The 14527-nt window shown below is 41.3% G+C and overlaps 1 protein-coding gene across 1 annotated transcript; it reads left to right on the forward strand.

Moving 5' to 3' along the window:
- Window positions 1-632: 632 nt before the first annotated feature.
- bmp2b (bone morphogenetic protein 2b) lies at window positions 633-7563 on the forward strand. Its single transcript, NM_001320207.1, is given in 3 exon segments — window positions 633-1037; window positions 2539-2903; window positions 6356-7563. Coding segments are annotated over 2 exon segments (1242 nt in total). The 5' UTR covers window positions 633-1037; window positions 2539-2554; the 3' UTR covers window positions 7249-7563.
- Window positions 7564-14527: the final 6964 nt, after the last annotated feature.

Below are 14527 nucleotides of genomic sequence, written 5' to 3' on the forward strand. Positions count from 1 at the left end.
AAATAAAGGTTGTTTTAAGGTGTTTTTCAATTAACATTCAAAGTAACAACCTTTGCTGTCTTTGCTATTTAAATAAACACTCCCAAACAAAAGAAAGAGATAATTAGTCCTGCAGGTTAATGTGAAGGGAAAACTGGACAGTGTTGGTCCCTCATAGCCCTCATAGCCCTACGTCCCTCATAGCCCCAGATGGCCTACGTGACGGAAACAGAAGTAGGAAACCAACTAAAATACTTGTTAGTTAGCTTAACATTTCTCAATAAAGGCAGTCTCTACCTTGCCTCAGTTGAAAGGGAGAGTGTTGACTGTAATAAAAAATATAAAATACAGAGGTTTGTGCGGGTCCTGTCCTCTTCACACGCCCCACAGTTATACCCCTCTTTCTGCAGGTTATATAGCTACAGGCTAGCTAACACTGTTTTCCAGCGGACACTCGGCGGGTGACAGAGTTACGTTGGTGACATCACTAGGCAACAACAGCACACAGGAAAAAGCGAGCGGAGCGCGAGAGGAGCGCGAGCAGCGAGCCAGCAGCCTCCAATCAGAGCGGCCCTAGCGGAGCGCGCGGCGGCGCACGCGGTGATGACGTTCCTCAGAGCAGAGTGTGTACAGCAGAGCTCAGGAGCCTCTCAGTAACTTTCAGCAGCAGCAGCAGAGAAAGCAGCAGCAGCTCACCTGGAGGAGGAAAACACCGCGCTGCAGAGATGACCGAGACCCGGACACACGCTCACACAGCCCGACCGAGCTCACAGGGACACCGGGGTCTGGCTTTATGAGTCTAATCTTCTACAAACTGCGGTTTAAAACAACAAAATAACAGAGAGAGAGAGAGGCGCGTGTGGTCTGGGTATATCACTGCTCAGCCTGTCTGAAGGAGGAGGAGGAGAAGGGCATGAAGGAGAAGCCGAGGAGAGCCGGGCCGGGGCTGCTGCAGCTGTGTGAAGTCCGGTGACTTTATCTGTGTGGATTGTTTTAACACGAATTGATGAAGAATTTAAAGGAGACGACAGCCGGAGCAACGACCGCTTCCCCGTCCGGTAATAACAAGCTGTGTTTCTTCTCTCTGTCTGAACTGAGTGAGGCTGGTCTGAAGGTGGTGTTGGGGTGGAGGATGAGGGACTGAGGGGGTTTGGTGGCTGTTTTTAGAGTTTTAGTATCGATGCTATCGACAGTTACTGTGAGCAGCGAGACTCACTGTTTCCTTATTAGATAACAATTATTATTGACACTGTGTGGAGCAGAGCTCTGGCTACCACCTGTAGCTCTCTCTCTCTCTCTCTCTCTCTCTATCTCTGTTTTTCTATCCTCCTCTGTTTGTATCATTCTCATCTTAAGATTCAAGATTCTCAAGTTGAATATTGACAATATTGACAGTATTGCCAAAACATAACAAGAGAAGTAACACTTACATTGTAGCTATAACAGCAACGGTAAAACTTACAAACATAAGTAACACCAGTAATAATAATTAATAATAATAATAATAATAATAATAATAACATATTCTAGTTAATTTACAGAATGAGATAGATAGATAGATAGATAGATAGATAGATAGATAGATAGATAGATCTCATCCATATAGTACTCACATATATTTTCCTAATAATTATAAAAAGAAAAGGAACAATGTTAGATGTTTTTATTGCAGTATTATTATTACTTTATAGTGAGGGCTGCTGAGGTATTTGTTAGCTAACTACCTACTCCACCTCTCTCTCCCTGTTACCTCCACCTCCTCAGGTCTCTCTCTATCATTCTTTCTCTCTCTCTCTCTCTCTCTCTCTCTCTCTCTCTGTGTATATATATATATATATATATATATATATATATATATATATATATATATATATATATATATATATATATATGTCTGTCTCTCTGTCTGTCTTTTATTCAGTGTTACAACTACAAACTTGAGTGTAAAACCACATTTATTTTTTTAGCCACGCAGCCAGCACACACTCCTCGTCACACACACACACACACCACACTCTTTTTTAGAAGTTTCCTTTCATGCCTGCGCGTGATCTAAAGACAGCGTGCAGACACACCGCGCTGCGCATACACACACACACACACACACACACACACCCTCCTCTTATCTCCGCCTAATTGCAGACTCCGTGTCTGCCCTCTTCATGTCTCTCCCTTTTCTTTCGATTTTTTTCTTTGATTCTCAGCCCCCCCTCTCCCTCTCTCTCTTTGTTTTACACACTCTTTGGTGTCCCGTTTATAAAAATTTCCATCAATCTCTCTCCACCGCGGTTAATCACATACGGGAGGAGGAGGGGGGTGTTATCTCTGACTGTTTTTGTGTACCTCTGAAACACCTTTAGATCTGATTCTCCTACACCGTGTGTGTGTGCTTGGAAGGGGGGGGGGTGTAAGGTGTGGGGGTGGGGGGTCTACGGGTCTGTCTCACCTGCCCGCAGATCCTCCAGCTGTTGCTGGTCTGATGGTACTCGGGGGAAGAGGCGGCAGCGGCTGCAGCTGCGTGTCTGACGGTCTGTCCTTCTGCTCTGTGTCTCTCCTCAGGATCTGCGTGGTGAGCATGGTGGCCGCGGTGCGCTCCGTCACGGCGCTGCTGCTGCTCGCTCAGGTGCTGCTGGGAGGCGTTGCCGCCGCGCTCGTGCCCGACGTGGAGCGGCGCAGGCCCGGAGAGCAGAGCTCGAGCTTCCTGCGCGAGTTCGAGCTGCGCCTGCTCAACATGTTCGGCCTGAAGCGCAGACCCACGCCCAGCGGCGCCGCCGTCGTGCCCGACTACATGCTCGAGCTCTACCACCTGCACGCGGGGGGTGACGGAGGAGCGCACGAGCAGCACCTTCAGCAGGGCGCGCGGAGGAGGCGCGCGGACAGGGCGGCCAGCCGGGCCAACACCATCAGGAGCTTCCATCACGAAGGTGAGTGTCAGTGGGATTGCGTGGTGCATATATACTGGAAAAAAATAAGAGACAACTTAAAAATAAGTTTCTTTGATTTTACCAAATTGAAAACCTCTGGAATATAATCAAGAGGAAGATAGATGATTACAAGCCATCACACCAAACTAAACTGCTGGCATTTTTGCACCAGGAGTGGCATTAAGTTATCCAAAAGCAATGTATATGACTGGTTCATGCCAAGATGCATGAAAACTGATTATAAACCAGGCTTATTCCACAAAATATTGATTTGTAAACTTTTAAAAATTGTTTGAATACAAACTTTTTTTTTGCATTATTTGAGATCTGAAAGCTCTGCATATTTTTGTAATTTCAGCCATTTCTCACTTTCTGCAAATAAATGCTCTAAATGACAGTATTTTTACTTGGAATTTGGGAGAAATGTTGTCCGTAGTTTATGGAATAAAAAGACAATTTTAATTTTACGCAAATATATACCTATAAATAGCAAAATCACAGAAACTGATTCAGAAACTGAAGTGGTCTCTTAATTTGGGCTGTACATATTAGCTTTCAGTTCTATTGGACCATTCATCATAAATAGTATGATCACAATATGAAGATCAACTGTAAGATTATGACAAAAGTGAATAAAAAAGATCAAAAAGTCCAATCACAGCAAAGTCCAGTGTATTTTAATGCTTGAAGGGGAGCTCCATCCATTTGTCAAGATTTCTATTAGAGCTGAAACAAACCAAAATTATTTGGCCGGAAATGATAAAAAAACATTTTCAGAGTTCAGACAAATAAGTGAAAACCCTGAATAATAATTAATCCAGCACAATTAATACAAACAATGTCGCTTTATTAAAATATAAATATATTATATAAAAGTAGCATATTTCATATTTAGCTCAAATATTTTAAGTTCGGTTCATTTCAACTAATTTCAATCACTGAGTAATCCAGTCACATGCATCTAAAGCCTCACATAATATTATCACACTAAATGGTTGTGAATGTATTACCTCATGCCTTACAGCCTACAGTAGTATTACAGTCAGGTTTAGGGTTACAGCAGTGTAAACTAATATTCTCTAGGTACTTCCATAAATTGCTTTTAGAGCAATGTATAGAAAGAGTACCTGCAGACAGCTGATATCTAGGGATTTTGCACCATTTCAGTGTTGTCAGCAACACACAATATGCACTAGTTACCTGGATAACAAAACAAAAACATTTATCTTTTCATTGTAGACGCTAGGTCCTCTGGTTCCCCTGCTTGTAAAATAATCCAAGCCCATATGTTTCTTTATGATATACCTTCATTCCCCAAACACTTAACACAGGCCTGTTTCTGTTGCATCTAAAGGAGTTAACTGCACTTGTAATTTGATAAAGTCTTTAGTTCTGCTTCTAACGTCGCAGAGTTTGCTGTTATTCATTCGTTTCTGAAGTAACACCAAGAAGGTCCTGCTCTTTTTCTGACTCTCTGATGCAATCATTGAGAAACTGGCTCTGCATTCCACACCCGGCGCTCACTGTTATTAAAAGAGGCAAAAAATGCTCTCCTGACTGCAGCCTCTCAGGAAAAAAATAGCTGATAGTGTTTACATCTGCACTAAGAACGCTTTTCCAGACATATCTGTGCACATGTAGCAGGCATGGACCCAAGAATCTGTATGCATTTCATAGTACTAGCCTAAGCTCACAATGGCATTTCTGTTGAAATTTATTGGCATAAGCATTTTAGCGCAAATAATTTTAGGCCTGGAGGGCATAAACTTTAAAACATTGTGTTAGATTTTTGTTGTATGTAAGTTATATCTTTTTAAAGCCTCCACAGACCACCAGGTTATCTGTTGTTAGGTGTGATTATGTATGATTTCATCCTTATATTAAGTAGTTTGTGAACTGGGTTGTCTTTTGATCTGTCATCTATCTAATTTGTATGTGATGATCAACAAGTCTTCTCTTGCTCTATTTTAATGTTTGTGACCTTTTTGCTTAGTTGTGGGGCAACTTAGGTAACTCAGGTTGTTGGGACATGCTTCGGCATACTCCTTGGTGTCTCGCAGAGTGTATTAGTGCTCAGTTGCAGTGTGAGGTGAATAATTGTTTTAGGGTGGTGATTGCTAGTTTGTAGTAAAGGAGATGGCATAAGAGGGTTTTTTTGTGAGAGAGTTGTTCAAAAGTGAGTCATTAGGGCCATGGGGAGGCCTGCACAGCGCTCTGGACTCGCATGGATGACACCCAGTGGTGGTGCTGATATAGTGCAAACAATAGCTTTGATCATTTGCCAGTATCTTGGTGGTGGGCTGAACATTGTTCGCTCTTATTTTGTAGTAGTTGTTGTTTTTGATCCATTTACTCCTAATACTATGCACTCTTCTCTTCTGCTGCCACTCAGTTTAGTTGCCCTACCAAACACTGTACTAGTGCTTTCACATAAGTACATTATATTATTGCAGTTCATTTAAGGCAATGCTATTTTAATAGGAGAACAGCAGTTCAGGTCATTCTAGGATTTAGATACAGCTATGACTTTCACATGTTCTATCATTAAATTACCTGTAATATAAATATAATTTTAGAATGATTTGATTTATATTTGAATTCCTTGTCAGCAGTTCCATGTTCTCTGTCTTATTTCTAATAGTTTTCTGATAGTATATCTGTTGTTATTCTGCTCATATTAACGGGAGCTGCAGAGCCTGAAGCATATGACTTGTCATTAGCTGTTGCCTCCTTGTTTGGCATAACGCACAAACAGAAATTAGGAATGTTGATACACTCATAACTGTGGCTGACGACTCCAGACATGCCCCAACACGTTCACAAAGTTACTCCCCCTCTGGAGGGATTGACAGAGGGAGAAGAGGAAGAAAGAAAGAACAGAAGGAAGAAAGAAAGATAGAGGGGAGCAGGGCTTTCCCACATCAAATGAAAAACGCTTGTCTGTTTTGGTGATGAAGCAGATAGGTTGGATTATGGAGAATGGAATTTCCAAAACGTCTGACTTTAAAAGAGATTAAGGGTTCTCTTTGGTGTGAGGTTGTCTTTTAGTGATCCAAGAAAAAAAACTGTGATGTTAGTAACCCCCCTTTTACCTTTTTTTTGTTTGTTTTTTTACAAATGAATACTTTTTGAAGCATCTATATTTTCCAAGAATACAACCTCTCAAAACAGTGCTCTCCCACTACACTTACCTTTTTTTTTTAAATGCCTTAACACCTGGCCCATCTATTACTTAGAGCTTTCAAAGAGAGCACTAAGGGTAAACTTACCTTGTCAGGTTTCCACGTCTGCGTTATGAAAAGCAGTGAACCTACCTTTTAAGTCTTTTTAAATCTTTTGCTTTTTAAGCTCAAAACACTTAAAATAATCACCAACCTCTTAACAGTGGGTCAGATTGTCTGTTCAGTCTTGATTCTGCTTGTAACAGTGTTCCTCTTTTTTGTTCATTACAGAAGCTTTTGAGGCCCTCTCCAGCCTGAAAGGAAAGACAACACAGCAGTTCTACTTCAACCTCACCTCAGTGCCAGCAGAGGAGCTAATCACAGCCGCGGAGCTGCGCGTCTTCAGAGACCAAGTTCTAGGTGACTTTACAAAGAGCAACAGCAGTGTTGCAGGTGGTTTTCACCGCATAAACATTTTCGAGGTGTTCAGGCCAGCTCATTCCCTATCAGAGGAGCCTCTCACCAGGCTGGTGGATACTCGTCTGGTGCAGGACTCTCATTCGCGGTGGGAGAGCTTCGATGTGGGCTCAGCAGTGGCGCGCTGGACCGCACACTCGCACCACAATCATGGCCTCCTGGTGGAGGTGCTTCATCCTGAGGAGAGCAGTGGAGAGGAGCAGGCCGAGAGGAACAGGAGGAGGCACGTAAGGGTGAGCCGTTCCCTGCACGGGGACGAGGACTCTTGGTCGCAGGCCCGGCCGCTGCTGGTTACTTACAGCCACGATGGTAAGGGTACGCCCCTCCTGCAGCCACACAGAGAGAAACGGCAGGCGCGGCGTGGGCCCAAGCAGCGGCGGAAACCACACCAGCGCACCAACTGCCGCCGGCACCCGCTTTACGTGGACTTCAGCGACGTGGGATGGAATGAGTGGATCGTGGCTCCGCCTGGCTACCATGCCTTCTACTGCAACGGCGAGTGCCCCTTTCCGCTTTCTGACCACCTCAACTCCACAAACCACGCCATAGTCCAGACTTTGGTGAACTCGGTAAACTCCAACATTCCTCGGGCTTGCTGCGTGCCCACAGAACTCAGCCCCATCTCTCTGCTCTACCTGGATGAGTATGAAAAAGTTGTACTGAAAAACTATCAGGACATGGTTGTAGAGGGCTGCGGTTGCCGGTGAGAGGCAAACTCCCAATGAAGACTTTTATTTATATGAAAGAACATTCAAAGAGCTATTTTGGAGGAAAGAAAAGTATATATATATATATAATTATATTTATGTTGACTGAAAAAATGGGAAAATAAATATTTTAATGAGAGTGTTTTTTGCTTTTTCAGTGGTTTTGAAGATGTTTGTCCAATGTACATTCAGTACATTTCAATAGCACATGAAGTATGATGCTCAGATTTTTAATATGTATTTATTTCATCATAACCACTTTATTTGTAAATGAATTATGTGTATTTATCATGAAAAAATATATCTTTTCCCATCGTGGCTCTGGGGATATGTTATTTAAAAATATTTATTTATTTATTTTTCCTTTTTCTTTAATAATACTGTTATGCAATACTCAATACAGTACAGTTTTACAATGTTACACAATATATACACAATACTGGTTACACTGTGTATATAAAGGTAATTAGACAAATGCTGACTTAATTCAGTAGTCCTTTAGCGTAAGCCAATTTTCTGCAGTATTTCTGCAGTGCTACATTGTTCCCTGGGTGTTTTCTTTTCAGTGATATTTCAGTCATTCCATTCCAGCTTCCTTTCAACAGTTTTGATTTTGAAATCAGGCACTGCCCTTTACCCGCTTTGTCTAGGGGCTGTTTTTCAGACTCAGATTAATCCTAGTCTGGAACTAAATTGCACTGTCACTGGAGGTTCTTCATTTCAAATCCTATTTAGTCTAGGACCAGGCTTAAGGTATGTCTGAACAGCTGGCCATACAGGCTGGCTCAAATTAACCCCAATATAACCACACCCAGTGCGCGGAGTTCCTTGATGTTTAGGTCAGAGCTATGTAAAATGTCTTAAGTCAAACATCTCATAGTGAGAGTGATCTATCATTCAGACAGTTGGAATTGTGAGCAGCTGATAAAGACAGCGAAAGGCCCGAGCCTCGCCATAAACGAGGACTTCATTAATAATCTCAGAAACAAACAAAGAGGAAGATTGGGCCTGCTGGGATTGTTCATGCTGGGGCACAGTCTACTCATCTCTCACTCTTGGCAGCATTCCTGTGTCATTGTTTAATCATATTGCATTTTTTGGCACCACCATCTTTGGCTTAGCATGGAGGGCCAGAAAAACAATTGATGAAAGAGGAATTCAGCAGCAATGACAAATGCATACATTCATAGAGTGTAAGATGCTAGTTGATAATAAATAGTTTGGATTAACAAAATAGGAACAATCATATTTGTGTATTTACTGTAGTCATAATTGTTTTCAGTGTATGCATAAGTATGCTCAATAGGCCTGGATAATTTAGCAATCGTGTCCATTTATAACTTAATATGGTCACTATATCATAATGTAATGGTTACAACTGCCTTAAAAGAACACTTAAAAACTTTTTTATCAACAAACAACACATTAAACAGAGTATGACAGATTGGTGAAAACTGACCTGGTTAACTATTAATATTACCTGACATCATCTCATAGGGTCCTCCAGTCATTTTAAATTTAAATCTTAATGGCTGCACATTAAAATCTCAGAACTACATTTTAAAAAACATGCATGTAAAAATAGGTATTTACAAGTAGTTCCACAAATGTGTGTTAAAAGCTTTAATTAATACAGAGAATATACACCATTTATTGCCTGAATGACAAAAATTAAATGTGGCTTAAATCTGCTTGCAGTAATTGCAGTTTCAAATCTTTAGTGTTTAGAATGCATAAAATATGTCCTGCTCAAATCAGATTTGAGCCGCATGTCTAAACAAAGCCCAGAAAACTCAACTCAGTAGCGGAGAACCATAATTTAACTGTTAAAAATCCAAAAATGGTAAACTTACCTAAATTACTACAGTGACTGTTTGAAGGTTTGTGTCTCAGACTGAAAGTTTATTTAAAACATGACACTGAAATATTCACGCAGCCCTGAATTATTTTTCAAAGACTAAATCATCAAGCCTTTTCAACATGGGCTATCTTTGATTTGGACATAAATATGTCGGTTTGTGCATTCTTTGCCAATATAAGGTTTGCACGAGACATGGCATGTCTGTCTGCATTGCTTTGTCATTGTATAGAGCAGACCGCAGAGCTGAGGAGAGAAAAACTGCATCCTTTGCGGTCGGCATTCACCAGTCCTTGTTCAGGGCCAGAAGGAACTGTTTTGCCCTAAAAACCTCAGAATGAAGGTCTTTAATGAAAATTACATTACATGCAACAGTAAAAACTTACGTTCCTCCAACCCGTCCAGTGCTCTCTGAGGAGAAACATACTTTGGGAAAGTGTTCGATTTAATGGCTGGCCTTTACTGCACCGAGTCCATAAAGCTTTAATTGAGTTGTGTGGGAATACGACTCCCCTGCCATGTTTCCTATTTAGTGCACATTTCCCTTGGCCCAGCCTCAGCTCTCTAAACCCTCTCTGGTCAGAGGGAATGCCATGGAAAGGGTCCGGGTCATAACAGATGGCCCCAAAGGGCATAGGCCTAAAACTTTGAACTTGTAACATTAGCTGGTAAATGGTGTGGCTTAAAGGTTTTCCCTTAGAAAACATATTTTTTCACTTTTCAGAGGTTTGAGGGTTTTGAGTTTTTTTTTCCCAAAACATTTAAAAAGGATTTTGGTGAGTCTTTCATGAAATGCATGTTTCAAAGTTACAGTGTGTGTAAAGTTATCTTCAGGCTACATCTCATTCTACCTTAAGTATTAGAATGCCTAAGTATTCTTGTTTGTGCTTACTGGCATTGGACATGGATGGCGTGGCTTTGCTGTGTCCCATAAAAAGAAAATACCACACAGAAAAATCAGTAACTTTTTTTGAAAAGTGTGAAACTTTGGGGAAGTAAGTGTGTTTTGGCAGCAAATTGCATCTAATGCCATGTACTGTTAAAGAAAGTATAGATGAGGAGAGAATTCACTACTGTTACCATTGTTTAAAACAGTCACAGAAAAGTTTTTTTTTTTTTTTTTACCAGACCATGGCATGGAAATAATAGTATTTTTTTAATATTGTGTCAGTGGTACACTAGAGCTTCTAAAACCTCTATGCTCTCAAGAAATCTATGGTAGGGATTGTTTTTAAATCCACACTAAATCTCCAAAACATCAGCTTTACAGTATCTTCCTAGATTTCAATGTAAGTCAATGTAATTTTTTAATATTAATTTCAGGTCATTTTGGAGAATTGCTATTGGTCCAAATATCATTTTGTATTTTAATTTGAGTCACTGTAAGACACAGTTTGTGTCAAAATTTGTGTTCAAATTATGGAGTAAATTCTTGTCTTTTGTGGACACTGAGAATATCTTCTAATATCTTCTTCGGTTTTTCAAGTCTACTTTTGAGACCACTATTTTTCGTGATTACTGAACACCAGCAATACTTTCAAAAATACACTGACAAGCAAAAAAGTCATATGACTGCAGCATGTAAATATATTATGAAGAGTAACCTCACCTTATGGCTTGGGAACACACATACCTGTATTAGTTTTGAGGTGTTATCTGGTGAGGCGGAACATTTAAAGAGTGAGGCTGAATACTGGCCAGCATGCTCATGGCAAGGCGACATGATTTTTGGCATTTGAGTGAGGATAGTGGATGCCAGGTGAATGGGAAATTAGACAGCACAGGGAGATGTGAGCAGGAATGATTTTGAGCAGTGTGATCTAGTTGCTGTCTCGTGACTTTTGGCATGTCAGTCTACAAACATCTGCACTTCGATTAGCTCATGAGGAAAATATTAGTCTTCTAATATGTATTCAACTAATCTCACAAATTTCAACTGTACCATTGTGTGATTACAAAGAGTTTCTGGAAGTTTTACTGAGTTGTACTGATTTGTGTCATGTCCACTGACTGGCTAAAAAACTGCAAAAAATAAATATTTGTGAGAAGATGTGAATCTGGTATTGGATTTCACAAGAACTTCTCCAGGTCTGAAACTTGACCCAGTCTGGGCCTCTGATGATCTTGACTTCAGCATTACAGAATCACCCACTTTTCTTATTTAAAACATCAAAAAGGACCTACAGGAAACACAAGCATAAAGGCTTAGTGCGCCGGTTGGGAGTGGATTCAGTTTAGAAAGGCACTGTAATTTGATTCATCTCACTAAGTGCAAACCACACCGAAAGTATCTGTAGTTCCTCTGACCAGATTCACGGAGCAGCCGAATCAGATTTCCAGATTTCTGGCGGTTGACGTTTGGAAACTATGCAGCATGTAGCTTTGATGAAGTGAACCCAAGCGGTGCAGAATAGGGCCTTTGGATGCGTGCCACGGGGATGCCTGAGTTCGGCCCAGGTCCGCGGTCGACCGGAAGGCCTTTGTTATGCCACAGAGGCGCGCTAATTTGAGATGTGGTTTACTTCGCCTTTCTCAGAAGCGTCCGTAACATGACGTCCAGCATACTTGGAAACACAGCATCTGTGAAGTAGCTCAAAACACATCAAAAAGTCTTGTATCCACATTTTGGTAAGAGAGGAAAAACACACACACACACAGTTACTCACACACAAATTACTTTTCCAGAGTGACCGAAAGACCTAGAAATGATGGTTCTCTCGGTCTTATAGACCTTTAAAGAACACATTATTCTATTACATTATTAGTTTTTATGGTGCGTGTGGGTGTGCGGGTGATTGGTAGCAGGGGGCTTCGTCTGTATCTGAGGGCCAAGCTCGGGAAATGTTAGGAAATGACTCAGTAGTATTTATGAACTTGTGTGTTTGTTTGTGCTTTTTCCACTGCTCCCTCTGGAACGGAAGATTAACTTCTCGTTAAGATTTAACCAAGCAAAAAGAAAAACTCAAAGAACAACACCAAAGCTTCTCCTCCTTGCTTTGCTTAAGCTGATGCCCAATGTCACTGGACAATCCGAAGTCACCTGGTGCATTTTTGCTTCTGAAGCTCTTCTAAATGACTTTTTCAGTTGGGGCTGACCTCATAGTGTCTGACAGGTGTGGATGAGCCGAGCAGTAACAGAGTGTCTGAAACTACGCCCATATCAATCAGGAGTTGGACTGCATATATTTTTTATGTGCAGTTTGCCAGGTTTTTCGAGCGCTGCGTTTTTAAAAGCATGCTTTGGTTGGCTCTGCATCACCTTCCCATGAAACATGTGTTGTTTGCACTAATCACCAGAGCAGAGTAATTTTGTCCTCCACACACAAACATGCACCCTCATACACCCACAGAGCAGGTGCCTTGGTGGAGGTGAGTCAGAGCGCTCTCCCAGGCCCTCATGGTCAGATGCAATGTTTTCTTTGATCTCGGGCCAATCCAATTTGACTCATACCTCTAAATATGTGTTGTTGGGACACAGGCCTCTCTAACTCTCTAACAAACCACATCCCTCTTCCCAAGAACCTCATTTAGTCAGGTCTGGTTTCATTTCCTTCAATCTATAGGTCTATGGTCACCATGGCTGCACAGTGAGTTGGTGCATGAAAGCAGTTTCTTGTAAAAAAAAAAAAAAAAGAAGAAGAAGAAGAAGAAATTCTTTGTGGAGGATTAGGACAGTCCCTCTGAGTGAGGGTGCAAACAGATGGCCAGAGAGAATACAGTATTTGGGCTGTTTGTTCCTACAGGGCAGCTGGAGAGCAGTACTAAACACAGTTGGTGGTCTAGCTGGTGCGTCTGCTCTGTGTCTTTAAAAGAGCTCTTGGTGATATATGTGGACTCTCAAGAACTAGTCGAGGTACACTTTCTCCAGTCCTACACATGAGTCTGTTTAAAAGAAGATCTTTGAAGAACTTTGTATACAGTATGTGCTCACACTGTACCAACAAATGAGCATCATCTGCCTATGGATGTAGTAAGGCTGTTAGTTGTGTGAGAGACGAGCTGTGAGCAGTGACTGTGTAAAGAACGGGGACAAAAAATAAAAGATAAAATAATTTAAATATCTTAATGAATATATGGTATATATTCATTATGGTATATACGGTATATATTCTAAAGCAGACTGGCTTTAGATTATAAGATGTGGTGTTGGTTTTTGGGAATATATTCCCAAAAACCAACACCACATCTTATAATCTAAAGCCAGTCTGCTAAAGTGCAATGTTATACAGGAGTTTCAGTTCAGTTCTCCAGCACCAAGATTGGAGCAGTATTAGCATTAGCTGCTAATTGCACTAAGCTCTAGCTCTTTTGCCATTTAGAGGTGAGTATTATCATACTGTAGCCTGCTGCTAACCCTGGCTAGCACTGCTGGAGCAGCAATAGCTGCTAAGCACTACCTGTTTTGCCATTTAAAGGTAAGTATTATTGGACTGTAGCCTGCAGCATTAGCAGCTAACCGCAGCATTAGCTCTTTTGCCATTCAGAGGAGAGTATATCCGACTATAGCCTACGCGTTTACCATATTAAAACTTAGCTTTACTTAACTTAGTTAACCTACCCTTCCCCACTCCATCACCACCACCCAGTGGCAGACCTGCTGAATTGTTGACACCCCTTAACCCCTGAACCCCCAAAACATGGCGACACCTTTGTTCCTTACTAGTGTGGCATAACGCACCTTTAATCCAGTGCGCCTTATGTATGAAAATAGCTCAGAAAATTGACATTCATCGAAAGTGAGCCTTATAATTCAGTGTGCCTTATGGTGTAAAAAATGTGGTAAATGAATCCACTGGAAGGGCACCTATTCATTATAGGCACATGTAACTGTGCACTTGTTCATGCACTTTACAGTACCACATCTGGTAAGAGCACCCTTTGGGACACTCTCTAGTAGAGGTGAATTGAATAGAATTAACACATCTTAACTTCATATTAACACATTCTTCTATTGGTGGGAGGGTCATACTTTATCAAATGAAGCACCATCACAGTGGGCAATCAATCCCTTTTTTCTCAGCCAATAGGGCATATTTTGTCACTCTAAAGGGCATTTTAACAGGGGGAATGCCTGTGAGTGATTCACCATTTCTCCCTGTTTACAGCTGTGTGGAGATCAGTGCACCGCTATAGCATGATTTTCGGAAAAAGCCTCGTTCTGTCACCTGTAATCATCATGTGACTCAAGCATTTGAAATCTGACCCCTGAAAGACAATAAAGAATACTAGAGCTGTCTCTTCTATGAGTGCTGCAGTGTTGACTTGGCCTGATAAGTCCTCATCTTTAACAGATCCTACCAGCAGATGGCATTAACTAGTCTCAGTCTCAGTGAGCATCCCCTTTTCTTTTGATAAAGATGTGAGATTTCACTCATGCAAAGATCTTCACTACAGCAGAACAATTGTGTAACATTAAAATAG

This window comes from Astyanax mexicanus, chromosome 1 (genome assembly GCF_023375975.1).
Source record: "Astyanax mexicanus isolate ESR-SI-001 chromosome 1, AstMex3_surface, whole genome shotgun sequence".
Classification (NCBI taxonomy): domain Eukaryota; kingdom Metazoa; phylum Chordata; class Actinopteri; order Characiformes; family Acestrorhamphidae; genus Astyanax; species Astyanax mexicanus.